The sequence below is a fragment of the Protopterus annectens genome, chromosome 10.part0 (assembly GCF_019279795.1).
Source record: "Protopterus annectens isolate FY-2018-M chromosome 10.part0, PAN1.0, whole genome shotgun sequence".
Taxonomy (NCBI): domain Eukaryota; kingdom Metazoa; phylum Chordata; order Ceratodontiformes; family Protopteridae; genus Protopterus; species Protopterus annectens.
Window position 1 is genome coordinate 1,097,293,355 of NC_056744.1, and position 18,990 is coordinate 1,097,312,344.

The 18,990-nt window shown below is 39.3% G+C and overlaps 1 protein-coding gene across 1 annotated transcript in view; it reads left to right on the forward strand.

Annotated features, from left to right (window-relative positions):
• LOC122814243 (cytochrome P450 4A10-like) overlaps positions 1-18,990 on the forward strand; it is a 338,854-nt gene that overhangs the window by 176,271 nt on the left and 143,593 nt on the right. Inside the window, exon 4 of the mRNA XM_044086842.1 lies at positions 18,727-18,791. Coding sequence (XP_043942777.1) covers positions 18,727-18,791 — 65 coding nt within the window. The remainder of the gene's footprint in view (positions 1-18,726; positions 18,792-18,990) is intronic.

The following is an 18,990-nucleotide window of genomic DNA, read 5'->3' on the forward strand; positions in this document are numbered from 1 at the left end:
TTGGGGTAGCGTTTGCTTGGATGTCTGCTTTGGAGGTCTCTGTTGCTTAGGTAGATTTTTATTTGTGTTTTTATGTGTTTGGTTCGCTGTTGTGGTGGGACTATGTGATACTGGAATTATGTTGTGTGAGGTTACCTTCTCCTCCTGACTGGTTACACCAGTTTTATGATGAGAGAGCTCAGCCTCCAGTTTGGCTTTATGGTTGCATCTCTCACATATATTTGAACCTGTTTGAAGGAGGAGAGGGTTGTCCGTGTACATGAGACAGTTGTAACATTACCTCAAAATTCCCAGATTCACCAGCTGGACTGGAGAGGAAACCAATGACTGACCTTTGGACATGCTAGAGTAATATAGGGAACTGAATTAAAATGGACTAATAGGGGACAAGGTAATCGTAGAGAGTATAAGAGTAAGTAGTGCTTATGGTTTATTAGTGCTAACTTGTACAATTACTTATTTGGACCAGTGAGGGGCCTTAGAATGAGAATATGGTGTTTAATTTGAGAGATAGAGCAGTTCTAAGGGGAAAAGTGAAGAGCAGACTTTGTGGAGCCAGGAATAGTTTAAACCCAATTAGGCGGGGCTGCCCGATGTTGCGCTATGCGCAAAACCGTACAAAACCGCACACAAGAGGGTTTTAACAGAGGGAGATCAAGGAGTTAGGAATTGACCCAAAATGGCCAATAAAACTACAGTTTCAAGGCAGTAACCACTCCCACAGGGGCAGGCAGGCTGCTCAATGTTTATCACTGCCACTGATGAACACAGAGACTTCCCTTTAGCCAAGCAAACAATGGCCTCCAAGAAACTTACAAACAGTTCAGAACAACAAATCTGTAACTGAACTTTTTTAAATCTCAGAAAAGTAGGAAAAAAGCAAGATTTTTTTGTTTTTTTTTTTGTTTTTTTTAAGGAAAGCAGAGGTTCACAAGTATTGAGGAAAGCAGAGGTTCACAAGTCTTGTCAGCCACAGTAAGGGAACTTGTAAAGGGACACATAGGGACAGATTTTAATTATAGCTCTTACAAACTTAGGAAGTGTGACTGTGGTTTTCTAGAAAATCATTGGCAAATCACTTGGGGTTTGTCAGAAAATACTGACAGACATTTCGGTTTCAAACTTCATACCCTTCAGGAAATCTTTGCTACTGCAAACCTTTTATTCTATCAACTTTCTGATTTGTAAGTCCAATATTTAAAAAGTGTCCCTATTTTTGTGCCTTTGTCCCCCCATTATTTATGGTTTTGTACCGCTTTCTTGCTGTAGGAGGTTGAGAGGTATGTGAGGCAGGCATTTGGGCATTCTGCGGAAACCTGTACAGTTCAGGCCTATAGCTGTACAGCACTTTAAAATGGCAGACATTTGGGTTTCAGTCTTCATACCCTTCAGGAAGTTCGTGCTACTGCAAACCTTTTATTCCATCAGCTTTACGGGTTTGTGAGTGCAGTATTTAAAAAGTGTCCCTATTTTTGTGCCTTTGTCCCCTCATTATTTATGGCTTTGTGCAGCTTTCTTGCTTTAGGAAGTTGAGAGGTATGTGAGGCAGGCATCTGGGCATTCTGCAAAAACCTGTACAGTTCAGGGCTATAGCCGTACAGCACTTTAAAATGGCAGACATTTGGGTTTCAGTCTTCATACCCTTCAGGAAGTCCGTACTACTGCATACATTTTATTCTATCCACTTTCCGTTTTGTAAGTGCAATAGTTAAAAAGTGTCCCTATTTTTGTGCCTTTGTCCCCTCATTATTTATGGCTTTGTACAGCTTTCTTGCTCTAGGAGGTTGAGAAGTATGTGAGGCAGGCATCTGGGCATTCTGCGGAAACTTGTACCATTCAGGGCTATGGCTGTACGGCACTTTAAAATGGCAGACATTTGGGTTTCATTCTTCATACCCTTCAGAAAGTCCATGCTACTGCATACCTTTTATTCTATCCACTTTCTGGGTTTGTAAGTGCAATATTTAAAAAGTATCCCTATTTTTGTGCCTTTGTCCCCCCAACATTATTTATGGCTTTCTACAGCTTTCTTGCTCTAGGAGGTTGAGAGGTATGTGAGGCAGTCATCTGGGCATTCTGCGAAAACCTGTACAGTTCAGGGCTATAGCCATACAGCACTTTAAAATGCAGACATTTGGGTTTCAGACTTCATACCCTTCAGGAAGTCCATGCTACTGCTTACCTTTTATTCTATCCAATTTCCGGGTTTGTAAGTGCAATATTTAAAAAGTGTCCCTATTTTTGTGCCTTTGTCCCCTCATTATTTATGGCTTTGTACAGCTTTCTTGCTCTAGGAGATTGAGAAGTATGTCTGGCAGGCATCTGGGCATTCTACGGAAACTTGTACCATTCAGGGCTATGGCCATACAGCACTTCAAAATGGCAGACATTTGGGTTTCAGTCTTCATACACTTCAGGAAGTCCGTGCTACTGCATAACTTTTATTCAATCCACTTTCCGGGTATGTAAGTGCAATATTTAAAAAGTGTCCCTATTTTTGTGCCTTTGTCCCCTCATTATTTATGGCTTTGTACAGCTTTCTAGCACTATCAGGTTGAGAGGTATGTGAGGCAGGCATCTGTGGATTCTGCGGAAACCTGTACAGTTCAGGGCTATGGCCGTACTGCACTTTTACAATGCAGGGAGTGTGTGACAGAACCTGTCACACACCCCCTGCATTGCTTTCTTGCTCCCCTATCCATTTCAGTGTCCGTGGACACTGAAATACTATTTTATTTGATTTCAGTGTCCTCTGACACTAAAATGCTTTTACAAAGTGCCATATGGCACTTTCTGAGTTCAGGGGGTGTGTTAGATGTGCGTGCACTACCTAAACATGCCCTCTGCACTCAGTAGTGTTCGTTTCCATTTTGTGTTAGCAGCAGCGAGCCTTCATGAATATGCAAGGCACGCTGCTGTTAAAGCTAAGGGTAAACAGACACAGTTCACTCCATGCTGGAATAGCACTATTCCTGCACAGAGTTTATTGAATCCAGGGAAGTATTTCATAAATGTACTGAATGTATAGCTGAAGGAAGGGTTTGTTTATGAAGAGTTATGTAGTGAGATATTAAAATTTATATGGAAGAAAGTTGAGAAGAATGAGCTAAAAAATGGAAACTCATCTCATTAAATAACACAGATTATAAATTTTTTTATGGGAATAATACAGATGAGAGTAGAAGAAAGGATGAAGGATATTATGGAAGAAAGTATATTTGGTATAAAAGTGAAGAGGTGTCAAGAATTGCTATTGGTTGTGAAAGAGATTGTGGATGTTACAAGTAAAAAGGAGGATGTGAAACTTAAGGTAGGTGATATTAATAAGAAATTTGATACAATAAGACATAATATTTTGTGAGATGTTATGGAGAAATATGGAATAGGTAGGAGAGTTAGGAGAGTGTGTATGTCAGCATATCAGAATAACAGAGTGACAGTGTTAGTGAATGGGTGGCTGAGTAATGAAATATGCATGAAGTGTGGTATAAAACAAGGATGTCTCTTGAGTGGAATATTGTTTGCAGTGGTAATGAATGCAATAATGAGTAAAATAGCTTATAATATGAAAGATGCTAGATATGTGATGCAAAAGGAGGTGTTGTACTCATAGTTTTAACATATGCATTCAATGTAGTTGCAGGTGCTAATAACAAAATATGAATGAGGAAAGTGCTGGTTTGTCTGATGGGAATGATCTTCAATAAAGATAAGAGTAAGGGTTTGGGTGATGCGGTGAAAATTTGGTGAGTATATTTTTCAAAGCATAAAGTATCTTTGCTTGGTATAAAATTTGAGGGAAATTATGTAGTTCTGATGCAATGGGAGGACTTGATAAAAGAAATGAAATAAATATGTTTTCTGTCAAGGAAGTATAGATTTACATTCAGGAAAAAAGTTTATCAGGTGAATTTGGTATTAATGGGAAAAATAGCACATATGTGAAATGCTTATGTGATCCCAGTAAATATGAAAAGGAAATTGTACAACTGGTATTGCCTTTCATGTGTGGTGCAAGATTAAACCCAGTGAAAAGAGGTTTGTTGTATATGAGTGATGACGAAAGGGTTTTGGGGTTACTAAACACAGTTATTTATTCTGAGTCTTTAACCTTGTATAGAGTATTAATGTGGGTAAAGGAGTAGAATGAGAATTTAGTAGTGAGAATGTTTAAATGTATGTAAACAAATTCTGAGAGATGCTGGGAGATGACGAGAATAAGAAAAAGAGAAAATAAATATGCAAATGAAGAAATAAAAAAAATATATCAAGAGAAGATACTACCATGGAAAATAAAAATTGATGACATAGAGAAAGGATATAGTACAGTAACGAAACAAAACAATATTATTTTCCAAACCCATGGGAAAAATTAGCAGAAGAAGTTATTAAAGCCATTAAAGTAAGGAAAAAGTAGTGTACCAAAACAGTAGTGTGTCAGGATTTCCTATGGGGACTGGTAATAATTTACCACTGAAGGGAAATATGCCATACAAAAATAAGGCTGAAAGAATGTGTATTTACTTTATGGAGAGGAAGAGACAGCAGACCATGCTTTTTAAATGTAAAATAGTGGCAAAATTCTGGAAAAAGTTGTGTGAAGAAAAGTTTTTTGAGATTACTAATGACACAAGCATTATAGATATAAATATGATTAAATATGGATATAAGAATAATAAGAAAGAATGTCTGAAAAGGATAGATAATTTATTTTATGTAATATGGGTTACTTGGAATGAAAGATTGAAAGAAATTTTGGTTTAATGGGAAGTGGTTGAGATATATGTGTATATATATATATATATATATATATATATATATATATATATATATATATATATATATATACACACACACACACACACACACACACACACACACAGACACACGTGTGTGTGTGTGTGTGTGTGTGTGTGTGTGTGTGTGTATGGCTATGTATATGTATATGTATATACACACACACACACACACACATATGTGTATATATATATATATATATATATATATATATATATATATATATATATATATATATATATATATGGGTCCACTACATATTACCGAAAGCTCATATGACCGAGACCATAATACCGAAAGTTTGTTTTACCGAAAGCCCATATGACTGAAAACTCATTTGACCGAAAACCAGCACTGGCAGGTATATGCCCAATTCCCCACTGTAGCGCGACCCTGGAGTGAGAATATTAAGTTGGGGGGTGAGGGGGGCTACGCCCCCCACATTTTGCAATAACCTTGTACTGATAATCAGTCAACGGATGGAATAGCGAACAAAACAAAATAATAACTACCACAATAGTTCGCAATGGAGAACCAAATAAGGGTATTGAGACTGAGACCGATATTCAACAATCAAGAACACTTTATAACGCAAAACACTGACAATGCGTTTTCGAAAACCTTCTTCAGAAATCAAGAACTGATTGTAATGTGTTGGCAGTAATTTATACATAATGGTATAAAACAATGACCAATCAGCAGTTGATAGCAATAAAATATTTAAATAACTTGTTTAAAAACACCAATAAAAAACAACAAATGTATAGCGTTAAAAACAGTATATACTTATGAGTATCAATTTAAAAAATATGTATGTATAAATTAAAAAACATTTTATATAAAGAGCATAATAATATTTGAAATTTCTTGCCAGAAATTTCATCTTGTAGTTGGAAAACAAACATTTGAATGTTTATTTTACACAAGGTACAGTCTATATGCATGTGGTATACTAGTTACCTAAACGCCTTGTCTATAATTTTGCTGCTGTCAGTTTCAAAACTGGACGAAGCGAGACCGTGTCATTTAAACCTGGTGCTCTCATGACATCCAATTGCCAGAATACTTCCCTGTATTCCAGTTTGGTCTCCCACATGCCTCCCCTCACCTCCTTGGGTATTACCTCCAACACAAAAAAATAAAAAAGAGCTTGATTACAAATTTGTGAATGGCGAAATAGGGCATTGTTGGTGTTCTGTCTACCTATTTCGTAATAATGCTCATAAATTCTATTTTTTAGTTTTCTTTCGGTCTTCCCCACGTAAAAGGATGAACAGGACTGGCATGTGGCTAAATAAACCACTCCACTGGTGTTACAATTGGAGTGTGTAAAACTTTTTATTGACCTGTTCCTACTGGGAATTTCTATATCGGATTTATTACAAATATACTGGCACTGAGAACAAAAACCACATCTGTATGTACCTAATCTACGAGAACCAGTTGGTAAATGCCCACCACCCCCAAACTCAAAAATATTCTTGAAATTTTTGTCTTTCCTGTAGGTGAAGTTTAAAGGTTGACAATTGGAAAAAGGTAAATCAGAAATTAGCTTAAACCTCTCCCATTCTCGGTTGACTATTTGTTTTATAACAGTTGAATCTGCAGTATAATCCATTATATAGGCTTGCGTTAAATTATTGTTGATTGTTTCAGTCAAATTAGAAGGAAAATTCTCATCCTGACCCAAAATGGGAAGGAATCTATCTTTTCTACCTTCCTGTACCTCAGAAAACATCTCATTAATCAAATGGTCAGGATAACCTCCCTCTGTAAACATTTTCATTAGTAAATGACTATCACTTATAAATTCAGAATTATCTGAGGTCATACGGCTAGTCCTGACCAACTGTCCCTTAACTAAATTCTTTTTTTGGAAAAAAGGGTGACCACTCTTAAAGTGAAGATACGAATTTGAAAAGGTTTCTTTACGATGTATCCTAGAGGAAAAGGTGTTGTTCAACTTTTTCAGGGAAACATCTAAATAAATGCACTCTTGTTTGTTAAAAGTGTATGTGAAGTCCAAAAATTCCATTGTCCCTTTAATATATGTTAAAAATTCAAAAAATCTTTCTTCTGTGTCATTCCAAAATATACATATATCGTCGAGAAAACGCTTGTACAAAACCCAACTCTTGGCGTATACACTGTTGTTAATAAATAGGTCCTTCCACCATGAAAGTATGATATTGGCATAAGTGGGGGTGCATTTTGCCCCCATAGCCACACCCCTTTCTTGTTTAAAAAATTCCCCTTGGAAGTACATAAAATTGTTTTTAAGGATTACCTCCATGAGTAGTAAACACACCCTAAAATCATCGGGGGGAAAATTACCACTTGCCACCATACTTTCTTCCAACCAACTAAGACCAATTTCATGTGGTATACTACCAAAAAGATCTACCACATCTAAAGTAATGAAAATAATGTCCTCGGAATATAAATGAGGCTTTACTTGTCTAAGGAAGTCCCAAGAATCTTTTAGTACAGTTGGACTTGAATAAGAAAGTTTCTTCAATTTTACATCAATAAATTTGGCAAGGGGGGTGGTAATAGATCCTTCTGAAGCCACTATTAAATGTAAAGGTGGATTACTACAGTCCTTGTGGACTTTGGGAATACCAAATACTGTCGGCACCCTTGGATTTGTATTGTGTAAAAAATTGTAGAGTTCCATATCTATAGAGCCTTCAAGCAACAAGTCATTAATAAGCAAATTTATTTTTGATTTAGAAATGTTGACCTCATTAATAGAGGCTCTAGAATATTTAGATAAATCTTGTAAGGAATCATACAGTTTAGATTCATACAAAATCAAGTCCATCAAAAATGTACCACCCCCTTTATCCGGTTGCATAATCCTAATAGTTTTGTTGTTTTTCAATGTGTTTAACAAACTATATTCACTGTTAGATAAATTTGAGAATACTTTGTGGGAATTTATAGTACTTCTTATCTCCCTCTCAAGTAAATTCTCCAAATTTTTCAACTGAGGATGTAAGGGCGGATTAAAGGTACTTCTCTTTTTGAGTTCCAATGTCATATGGGTTGTATTCTCTTGATTTTGATAAATGAGTGCTAAATTTTGTTTTCTTAAAAATAATTTCAAATCAACTATAGCCCTAGGAACACTGGCCTAGTTAAGGGACAGTTGGTCAGGACTAGCCGTATGATCTCAGATAATTCTGAATTTATAAGTGATAGTCATTTACTAATGAAAATGTTTACAGAGATAGGTTATCCTGACCATTTGATTAATGAGATGTTTTCTGAGGTACAGGAAGGTAGAAAAGATAGATTCCTTCCCATTTTGGGTCAGGATGAGAATTTTCCTTCTAATTCTACCGAAACAATCAACAATAATTCAACTCAAGCCTATATAATGGATTATACTGCAGATTCAACTGTTATAAAACAAATAGTCAACCGAGAATGGGAGAGGTTTAAGCTAATTTCTGATTTACCTTTTTCCAGTTGTCAACCTTTGAAATTCACCTACAGGAAAGACAAAAATTTCAAGAATATTTTTGAGTTTGGGGGTGGTGGGCATTTACCAACTGGTTCTCGTAGATTAGGTACATACAGATGTGGTTTTTGTTCTCAGTGCCAGTATATTTGTAATAAATCCGATATAGAAATTCCCAGTAGGAACAGGTCAATAAAAAGTTTTACACACTCCAATTGTAACACCAGTGGAGTGGTTTATTTAGCCACATGCCAGTCCTGTTCATCCTTTTACGTGGGGAAGACCGAAAGAAAACTAAAAAATAGAATTTATGAGCATTATTACGAAATAGGTAGACAGAACACCAACAATGCCCTATTTCGCCATTCACAAATTTGTATTCAAGCTCTTTTTTATTTTTTTGTGTTGGAGGTAATACCCAAGGAGGTGAGGCATGTGGGAGACCAAACTGGAATACAGGGAATTATTCTGGCAATTAACCTTAGATGTCACGAGAGCACCAGGTTTAAATGACACGGTCTTGCTTCGTCCAGTTTTGAAACTGACAGCAGCAAAATTATAGACAAGGCATTTAGGTAACTAGTATACCACATGCATATAGACTGTACCTTGTGTAAAATAAACACTCAAATGTTTGTTTTCCAACTACAAGATGAAATTTCTTGCAAGGAATTTCAAGTATTATTATGCTCTTTATATAAAATGTTTTTTTAATTTATACATACATAATTTTTTAACTTGATACTCATAAGTATATACTGTTTTTAACTCCATACATTTGTTGTTTTTTATTGGTATTTTTAAACAAGTTATTTAAATATTTTATTGCTATCAACTGCTGATTGGTCATTGTTTTATACCGTTATGTATAAATTACTGCCAACACATTACAATCAGTTCTTGATTTCTGAAGAAGGTTTTCGAAAATGCATTGTCAGTGTTTTGCGTTATAAAGTGTTCTTGATTGTTGAATATCGGTCTCGGTCTCAATACCCTTATTTGGTTCTCCATTGCGAACTATTGTGGTAGTTAACCTTGTACTGATGTTATAAGTGTTCATGGATGTTTAATGGATACACATTAATATAATAGTACATAAACTGCAATTATGTGGGGGGCGTAGCCCCCCACACCCCCCCAACTTAATATTCTCACTCCAGGGTCGCACTATAGTGGGGAATTGGGCATATACCTGCCAATGCTGGTTTTCGGTCAAATGAGTTTTCGGTCATATAGGCTTTCGGTAAAATGAACTTTCGGTATAATGGTCTCGGTCAAATGGGCTTCGGTCATGTGAGCTTTCGGTAATATGTAGTGGACCCATATATATATATATATATATATATATATATATATATATATATATATATATATATATAAACGATTATGTATGTGTGTGTGCATGTATATAAATATATATGTGTGTGTGTGTGTGTGTGTGTGTGTGTGTGTGTGTGTGTGTATATATATATATATATATATATATATATATATATATATATATATATATATATATATATATATACATATGTATGTATATATGTGGAAGTTGAGTGTAAACATAAGGAAATTTGTTATAATACCTTTCTGAATGCACTTGCTAAATGTTTTCTGGCTTTGAAATCCGGTAAAACTCAGCATTATTTTTCCATTTTTACTGTAACTTGTAGTACATTGAGCAGATAAATCTTCATGCACTACAAAAATTATAAGTGGTTTCCCGCTTGCTAACCTGATGTTATGTTTTTTTGACATGGATGCCAAGATTCACCTCTCTAGCTTCATTCTCAAAGTGAATTTCTTAGCATCCATGTCTCCAACACATAACGCAGTTAGCATTGGCGAAGTGCTCATAAACTTCTGTGTTGTCATGAATAAGATACAGGTGCCAAACCACAAACTCCAACAATCTTACAGTTGTTAATTTATTGAGATAATCATTAGTTTGGATTCAGGGTAAATTTGTCATAATATCATGCATCACCAGAATAAGAAACATTTGCTGCTCTTCAGTACACTTTGTCTCCACGGTTAGTTGTTCAGAAGGAGAAAGTTTGTAAGCATTGTAGTGTCTCATAATCCCAGTATCTAGGTTCAAACTACTAATTGTCAGATTGTACAACCAAACAAGATTAATCTTTATTGTTCTTGTTTCCAAGTGTTTACAGAAATGTCCCTGGTGAAACATAACTGCCTTGTCTTATACAGAAGGGTCAGGCTGGGAAAATACGCTGGCACTGGCTTGTTAGTCACTTTACATACAACTGCTTGTCTCTGGGCGTCCTAGTTCTTATGTTAGATGCAGTAAAACCTCTAGCACTTGTGAAATTGCATATTTTCCTTGAGACACTATCTCATGTTTTCTGGTTTTAGCTTTCTGCTATACAGAGCAACTCCATTAGGTGCTCTCTTCACCCACTGCCCGAGTACTGGTTTTGTTCCTGTCGAATGGAAAACAGCAACTATCATCCCCCTTCATAAAGGGGGTACAGCAACTGACCCTGGGAGCTACAGACCCATAAGCTTAACCAGCCTTATCTGTAAGGTCATGGAACGAATCATCATGGACCTTATAAATAAGGATATAGGTGGTCTCCAAACCCTTGATCCGACCCAGGTTGGTTTTGTCAAAGGGAGGTCATGCCTTATAAAGCTGGTGGACTTCCTCAAAAATGCCATCACAGCCATAGACAAAGGCAAGTCTGTGCATAAAGCCTACCTTGGTTTAGCCAAGGTCTTCGACACAATCCCACATTCAGGCATCATTGATAAACTCTCCCAGTTGAATATCAACGCTTATGTCATCAGGTGGGTTGCTAAGTGGTTCACCAACAGATAGCACTCAGTCATAGGTGGGGTCATTACCTCAACCAGCAGACCTGTTACCAGTGGAGTTTCACAGAGGTCAGTGCTGAGCCCCCTGTTGTTTTGAATATACTTTTCAGAAGTTCAGGCCAAAGCAAAGAGGCTGTGGCTGACTAAGTTTGCTGATGACTGCAAATTAGGTGCAATCACTGAATCCCCAGACGATGTCAATATACTTCAAGAGGGACTTAAAACCAGTGATTGGTGCCAAAGCCATGGACTCAAACTCATTGCTAAAAATTGCATTATCAAAATGATAGCCCTGCAGACTATAATATAAATAATAATACTCTAAGTAACAACTCAGTAGTGAGAGACTTGGGAATGCAATTTGACTGTAGCCTAAACTTTGATCACCATGTGTCTATTGTGGTGAGGAAGGCATTCTAAGTCACACATCTCATTAGCAAAGGCATTGCCTCAAGAACAAAAGAGGTAATGACACCCCCTGTATTCGGCCATCATCAGGCCAGTAGCTGAGTACAGTGCTTCCTTTGGTATGTACCTTACCAGGCACCTGCAGCAACTTGAAAGACCTCAGAGATTTCTAATCAGGAAAATTCAGGGTCTCCAGCATGTGTCATACATTGACAGATAGAAGTCAGTGTCACTGTACTCATTAGCATACAGACTACTTAGATGAGACTTATGCCTGGCCTACAGAGCAATCTCAGATCCAAATCTAATGGAAATGCTGCACATCTGCAAGTCAAATGGGACAAAGGTCACCTGCTCAAGGGACCTTAACCTGGCCTGTGACATACGTAGGACCTGCTGGAGAGACATAGATGTCTCTCAGAGGTTGACACTCCTCTGGAATAGGTTAGCAGTTCACATCAAACAAAGTTCTTCTATGACCCTGTTTAAGTGTAGCCTGGCTCACTGGATGGGAAACCATAAATTCCTGTCGGGGACTTCACCTATGACCCTCATAGATATGGGCAGTCATTGCTAACTAAGATCTCGAGTTTAGGCAAGATCCTTTATATTGAGCTTCTCTAGTATTATATTGGGTACCCACGGCTAGGATTATAAAGACCTTTGGGTCAATAGCCCAGTAACCACCAATGAACCTATATGCTTTCTGAGTTATAGACATAAATTGGCATTTTGTTTACTATATCTTAAATGAAGCAGAAATAACATTAAAGTAGATAGTAATATTTAATGTTTCAATGTTGCTTTCAGTAACTGTAGATGTTATGTTGTCCTATCTCACCTTCATTCTTACAGTGATGGGTTCAGAGCCGATCCTCGGCTCCGATTCGGCTGAATACTTAGCTGAAAGTCTGAAACCTAGCTTGTGGCAAGGAGGTATCCCACAATACAGTGGTGTAGTTCCCTAGATATTGTTTGCCGCTTTATGAGGTTGGATGCACTCATCTTGGCCGTGGCTAAGTTGTGATATATTTTTCTATTTACCTTTGTCAAAACTTGCTATTTATTTACATGTATTTAACTTTATTCTTACTAGTTTTAACTCGTGTGTCTTTGCTGCTTAAATAGCGATAGTTTTTTCCCCTTTAGTACGGCTTTTGCCATTGCTTTCTATGCCCCTTTGGTATCCCGTGTAGTGGTTGTTCGTTATTAGTGTCTTTATAGCTCATTTAAGTTAGAGAGCTATACACCTGTTTAAGTTAGAGGGCTTGTACTATTTATTGTTTTGTGTGGAAAATAGATCTGTTTTAGTTAGAGGTTCTATTTTTCTTTCCCTGGTTGTTGCTCCTTGTGTTGTCCTGTAGTAACTTTTAGTTTAGCCTTAGCATATTAGTCTTAGCTAATACATTTTTGTTGTTGTGGTTTTGCTATCGCCTTTAGGGTCTTATTTGGAAAATGTCTAAAGACCAAAAAGAGAGAAAACATAAGCCTTCGGGTTTTAAAAAATGTCAAAAGTGCTCGCAAAAAATTTGCATCCCAGATGGACATGTTGTTTGTGTTTATTGCCTTGGTGCCATTCATCTCCAAGAAGACTGCACCTTTTGTCATTCATTTAGTGCTAGAGTTTTTCAGGAAAGAAGAAACAAGTTGATTCTAAAAGGGCTCTTAAAGCCTTCTATTGAGGAAACCATTCATAGCTCTTCCTGCTCTTCTTCATCTCCTTCAAAAAAGGATAAATATCATAAAAAACAATCTCCAGCTACATCGGCTCTGTCAGAGCCGCCAGTTAAACTCCCAAAAATTTCAAAGGCCACTACTTCCTTGGCTCCACAGTCCTCGGAGCTGTCAGAAGTCCTTTTGGTTGACAGGCCTGGTACTTCAGCTCCAAAGTTTTCAGAGCCGCAAGATACCGTCACTCGGAGCCGCCCCATTGAGATTTCACTGGTTTCTCCAACCTTGAGATCGCCAGTCCTCCAATGGTCTCGAGCTCCTTCCCTATCTTCCAGGTCTACAAGAACCTTATCAGATGATGACATGGAATGGGTGGTGCGTAGACTCCTCAAGTCGCCAGCACTAACTAAATTATTCTTGGCTCCTACCCATTTGGTTTCAGAGCCTACTGTGCCCACTGTTGTTCCTCCTCCAAGCCAAGCTAGCCCTTCAGAGCTGGAGAGCCCGGCACCACTTACTGTGGACCTGTCGGTTCCGGGACCCCCTTCTGTTTTCACAGAGCCGACATCTGCTCCGATTCTCTCGGAGCTGTCCTGTGAGTCTGGGAGCCTAGGTTCCCTGGTCGGCCTCGGGGGGGGGTTCTCAGCCCTGATCCTCTTTGGTGCCGAGCCTACCCCTCGGAGCATCGACTTGGGTTAGCTTGACTCCCACATCAGCCTCAGGTCTGATCTTGTTGGCTCTGTTGCCTTTCTTTTTCTCCTTATAGCTGAGGGAGTCTTCGGAGCTAGGGGGATCTGCCTTTTGAGCTGATGAGGAGAGTGTTGTCTACCCATTCAGCACCACAGAAGGATACCAGTACTCATCCCCCCAAGGCACTGGCTACTGTCTCAGCACCACCCATTCCTCAAGACAACAGAGACCCAGAGCCTCAGGATCCCCCATTAGATGAACTCCTCTCATCCGAGGCCTCCCCAGAATATACTTCTGAGGAGCCACCTCGGAAGAGAACCTGCAAGAGGAAGCATGTTGACTCCCCAGATGAGTCCATCACTTCAGACACTGACCTCAGTGAGTCGGAAGGATCCCTATGGTCAAACTCTGATGATATCTCATTTGCAGATATTCTAGAGATCCTCAAGCAAAGAGGTGGCTGGCAGACCACCACCCCATCTGATGAGGAGTCAGTGTACCTGAAGGCTTTTGGGTTTCAACCTTCAGCCTCCTGGGTGTCTCCTCTTTTCGATGAACTAATGGACCTGGTTAGTTGAAAGGCATGGGAGTCACCCAACACTAGGGAACCGGTCCCTCGGAGGCCAAACAAATTATTGTCAGCTCCTTTGGGTAAGGAATTTCTAAGAAAGGAAGTACCAGTAGATGCTATGGTGGTGACAGCAGCCACCAAGAAGAAACTTGCAGAGACTTCCTCATCTGTTTATTCTCTGAATAAAGACTCTTGGATGATGGACAGATATGGGAAGCATATCTTTTCTTCAGCGATTTTCTCACTGCAATCGCTGAACTACTTATTCCATTTCACGAGGCTACAAAGAGATCTCCTGAAAGAGCTAGGAGATACTCTACAAGGTTCATTAGCTGCGGGGGTGAATGAGAAGGTCTCCTCGCAGCTGTCCACCTTAAATTTCATTATCAACTCCTCCATGAGGCTCATATCATATGCAGCAGATGGAGCGAGCAGGGCAGCGGGTTTTGGAGTTTCCCTTAGGAGACACTCCTGGATGCACTTGTGCAATTTTGCAGAGCCCTTTAAGTCTACTTTTAAAAACCCCCATTTTGATGGTTCCTCACTCTTTAGACCCAAAGTAAAAGACACTCTAACCCAGTGCGAGCAGGAAGGGAAAACTCTCTCTGCTGTTGGAGTACATTTTTGTGTACCTTCAAGACCTTATCCTAAAGGTCAGAAGAGCGGAAAAAATGTGGTTCAAAAGATCCCAGAGATTTTTTCAAGACGCATGGGGTGATACCTTCCCCAGAGGCAGAGGGGGCCTGCAAAACCACGGTGACCATGATTCCTTTTGCGGATGCCCTTATCAGCGCTCCTGAAAGGAGGCCCGACTGCTCTACTCTGGAGGCAGTCGGGGGGACGTTTATCAATGTACCCAGAAGTCTGGCGAAATATCACAAATGACAAATGGGTGTTAAACAATATCCAGAGGATACTCCATCCCTTTTTCCAAACCTGTCCCACAGACCAAAACACTCCCAGATGTTTCACCCAATCTAAGGGAGTAAGCAACTATAGAGATTCAAAAGTTGCTCCACAAAAGAGTCATCCAAGAAGTCCCCACAGACCAAATAGGATTTGGAACTTACTCAAGATTCTTTTTAGTGCCAAAAAGAACAGGGGACTGGAGATCCATATTAGACCTAAGCAAGTTAAACGAATCTGTCAAGAAGTCAAAGTTCTGAATGGTGACATTGCAGTCTATACTTCCGTTTTTAGGGAAAAACAATTGGATGTGCTCGATAGACCTTCAAGATGCTTACTACCACATAAAAATGGACAGGACATCAAGAAGGTACTTACGCTTCCAGCTGGGAGCCAGCCATTACCATTTCAGAGCTCTGCCCTTTTGTCTCACTACAGCCCCAGAGTGTTCACCATATGTGTGGCAGTAGTCACGGCTCACTTGAGACATCTAGGATTCTGTGTGTTTCCCTATCTAGACGACTGGCTGCTATCTGCCACCACCAAGCATCTACTTCTACAAGCCAGAGACATAACTTTGGACATATGCAATCAACTGGGCATTACAGTAATTTTTCAAAAATCTGCCTTGTTGCCTTGTCAGCATATTACATTCATAGGCGCAGATCTAGACACTTTATCTGTGGTAGCACGTCTTCCAACAGAAAGAGTTATAGCACTCAGACAGCAGATATTTCACCGCCTTCCCAAAAACAAAGCGAAAGCAAAGATAATTCTACACTTATTAGGAACAATGGCCTCCACTATTGCACTGGTTCCTCTTGCCAGAATGCACATGAGGATTCTTCAAAGGCTATTATTCTCCCAATGGTCACTTCAAGAGCATCCAGTGTCTCAGCTGATCAGAATAACAGAATCTTGCAAGAACCACTTGAGATGGTGGATACACTCCATTCATGTGGCAATGGGCAGACCCTTTGTTCCACTTCAGCCAGTAGCTACAGTGACCATGGACACTTCCCAGATAGGGTGTGGGGGGGCATTATCTGGGAAGAACAGTCCTAGGTACATGGCAGGAACACAAGGCTCACTTGCATATAAATGTTCTAGAGATGAGAGCAGTGCTTCTTGCATTGCAAGCACTTCAAGACTCTCTCCCTCTAGGGACTATTGCGATCCAGACGGACAATATGTCTGTGGTTTGGTACATAAACAAGCAGGGGGGGAACCAGATCTTACCCCCTTTGTCGAGAAGCCCTAAGAGTATGGCAATGGGCAGTTTCTTCCCAGTGCTTTGTAATCGCAACTCACATTCCGGGGAAGTCCAGCGTGATAGCAGACAAGCTGAACAGAGCAATCCTAATGCCTCATGAGTGGTCTCTCAATCAAAATGTAGTAGAAATGATTTTCCAAACATGGGGACATCCTTGCTGTGATCTCTTTGCCATTCCCATGAATGCCAAGTGCAGCAACTACTTTACCCTAATTTCCCCTCCAGGGGAGACACCGAGAGACGCTCTTGCTCACGATTGGCCCTCGGGACTTCTGTATGCCTTTCCACTGTTTCCTGTCATACCCAGAATAATTCAGAAAGCACAAAGCTCGGGAAGCAGGATAATTCTCATTGCCCCTTACTGGCTCACCAAGTTTGGTTCCCCTTCCTTTGGCCTCTCCTTCAGGAGAAGCCTTGGATTCTTGACCCAGCACCAGCTCTGCTGACTCATATGTCAGGGGAACTTCATCCTTCTCTCCACACCCTAAAACAGACAGCTTGGCTGCTCCACTTTCCAATTTAGTCAGGCTTCACAATTTCACCCCTACGGTTAGACATATCTTAATGTCCTTCCATAAAGCTTTCGCTAGAAAGCTGTATTCTAGTAAATGGAAGAGGTTTTCCCTTTGGGCTCAAGACAAGAACATTGATCCTTTCTCTGCACCTATTCATTCTGTTTTGGAATTTTTGGCGGAACTGTTTCAACAAGGCTCAGCTGCAGCAACCATCAATGTTCAACTTGCTGCAATTTAAAAGTTTCATATTAGTGATACTACTTCCAACTTAATGTCACACAGGTTGTGTAGAGCCTTCGTGAAAGGTGCTTCCTTATTAAGACCTCCCTTTAAGAAACCCCTTTCTCCATGGGATCTAAATTTTGTTTTGTCTCATCTCACGTTACCTCCCTTCAAGCCCTCTTCGTCTTCAGACCTCAAGTTCCTTTCATGGAAGACCTTGTTTTAGTGGCTATAGCTTCTGCTAGAAGAGTGTCAGAATTGCAAGCTCTTTCTATTAAACTACCTTATTTGATTTTTCATAAGAACAGGGTACCCTTGCATACTAACCCATCCTTTCTACCTAAAGTCTCTTCTCCAAACAACATAAACCAATCCATAGACCTTCCAGTGTTCTTTGCTAACCATAGCAACAAGGCAAATTACAAATTAGATCAATTGGACATGCATAGACAACTCAGATTCTGTTTGCATAGAACCAAAGACTTCAGGAAATCTGACCAATTATTTATATCCTTCTCTGATGCAAAAAAGGACCCTCAGTCTCAAAAACTACTCTTTCTAATTGGCTTTCAAATTGTATTACATTCATCTATAACTTAAATCACAAAGATTTACTTTTCAAAAGTGAAGGCTCATTCCACTAGAGCAATGGCTAAGTCATCTGCCTTTCAAGCCAGAATTCCCATAGATAATATTTTTGCAGCAGCTACTTGGTCTACTCCACATACCTTTATCACTCATTACAAAGTGGATTTGGCCTCCAGGGACAGGGCATCCTTTGGTTCCACGGTGCTTAAAGGTGTACTCCCATGAGCCACCCAGGAAAAAGGTGCTAGGGACGCTGTCTCATCATTGTAAGAATGAAGGCGAGATAGGACAACATAACATAAAGAAGTCATGTACTCACCATAACGTTCCATGTTTGTTGTCCATCTCGCCATTCATTCTTATGAACCCTCCCTCCTTCCCCCTGCCAAAGACTCCTTGTGGACCCGATAGATTTCCACTACCTTCAGGAGTTCTTTGTCTCAGCTTGTTTCTCCTTCTAGTACATATAGTATGGACTTAGATATATGTTTATATGTATATGTTTGTAGATATGTATATAGTGTGCATATTGTTCAGTATTAGCAGAAAACAAGATCTGGGGAATTACACCACTGCATTGTGGAATACCTTCTTGCCACAAGCCAGGTTTGAGACTTTCAGCTAAGTATTCGTCCGGGTCGGAGCCGAGGATCGGCTCCAAACCCATCATTGTAATAATGAACGGCGAGATGGACAACAAACATGGAATGTTATGGTGAGTACATAACTTCTTTTTTTCTGTTTAAAATATGCATTGCTTATTTTATTGTTTTTTTTTTAACAGAGTCCCTTGTTGGAATCAACATTTACTGCATTCATAGAAATGAAGAATTCTGGGAAAATCCAGAGGTAACATTATCTTATAAAGATCTGAAGATGCATTTTCTGGTGTATATACACAGTTATACATAGGTGACTCACAGCTTCCACTGTACCAATTCATGAAATTCAGCTTTGATGAAACCTCAGACTAATGAAATAAAATAAAAGTAAGTATTGTTCTGCAGTGGACATGGCCCCTGTACCCTGGGGAGGTCAAGTCCCCCCA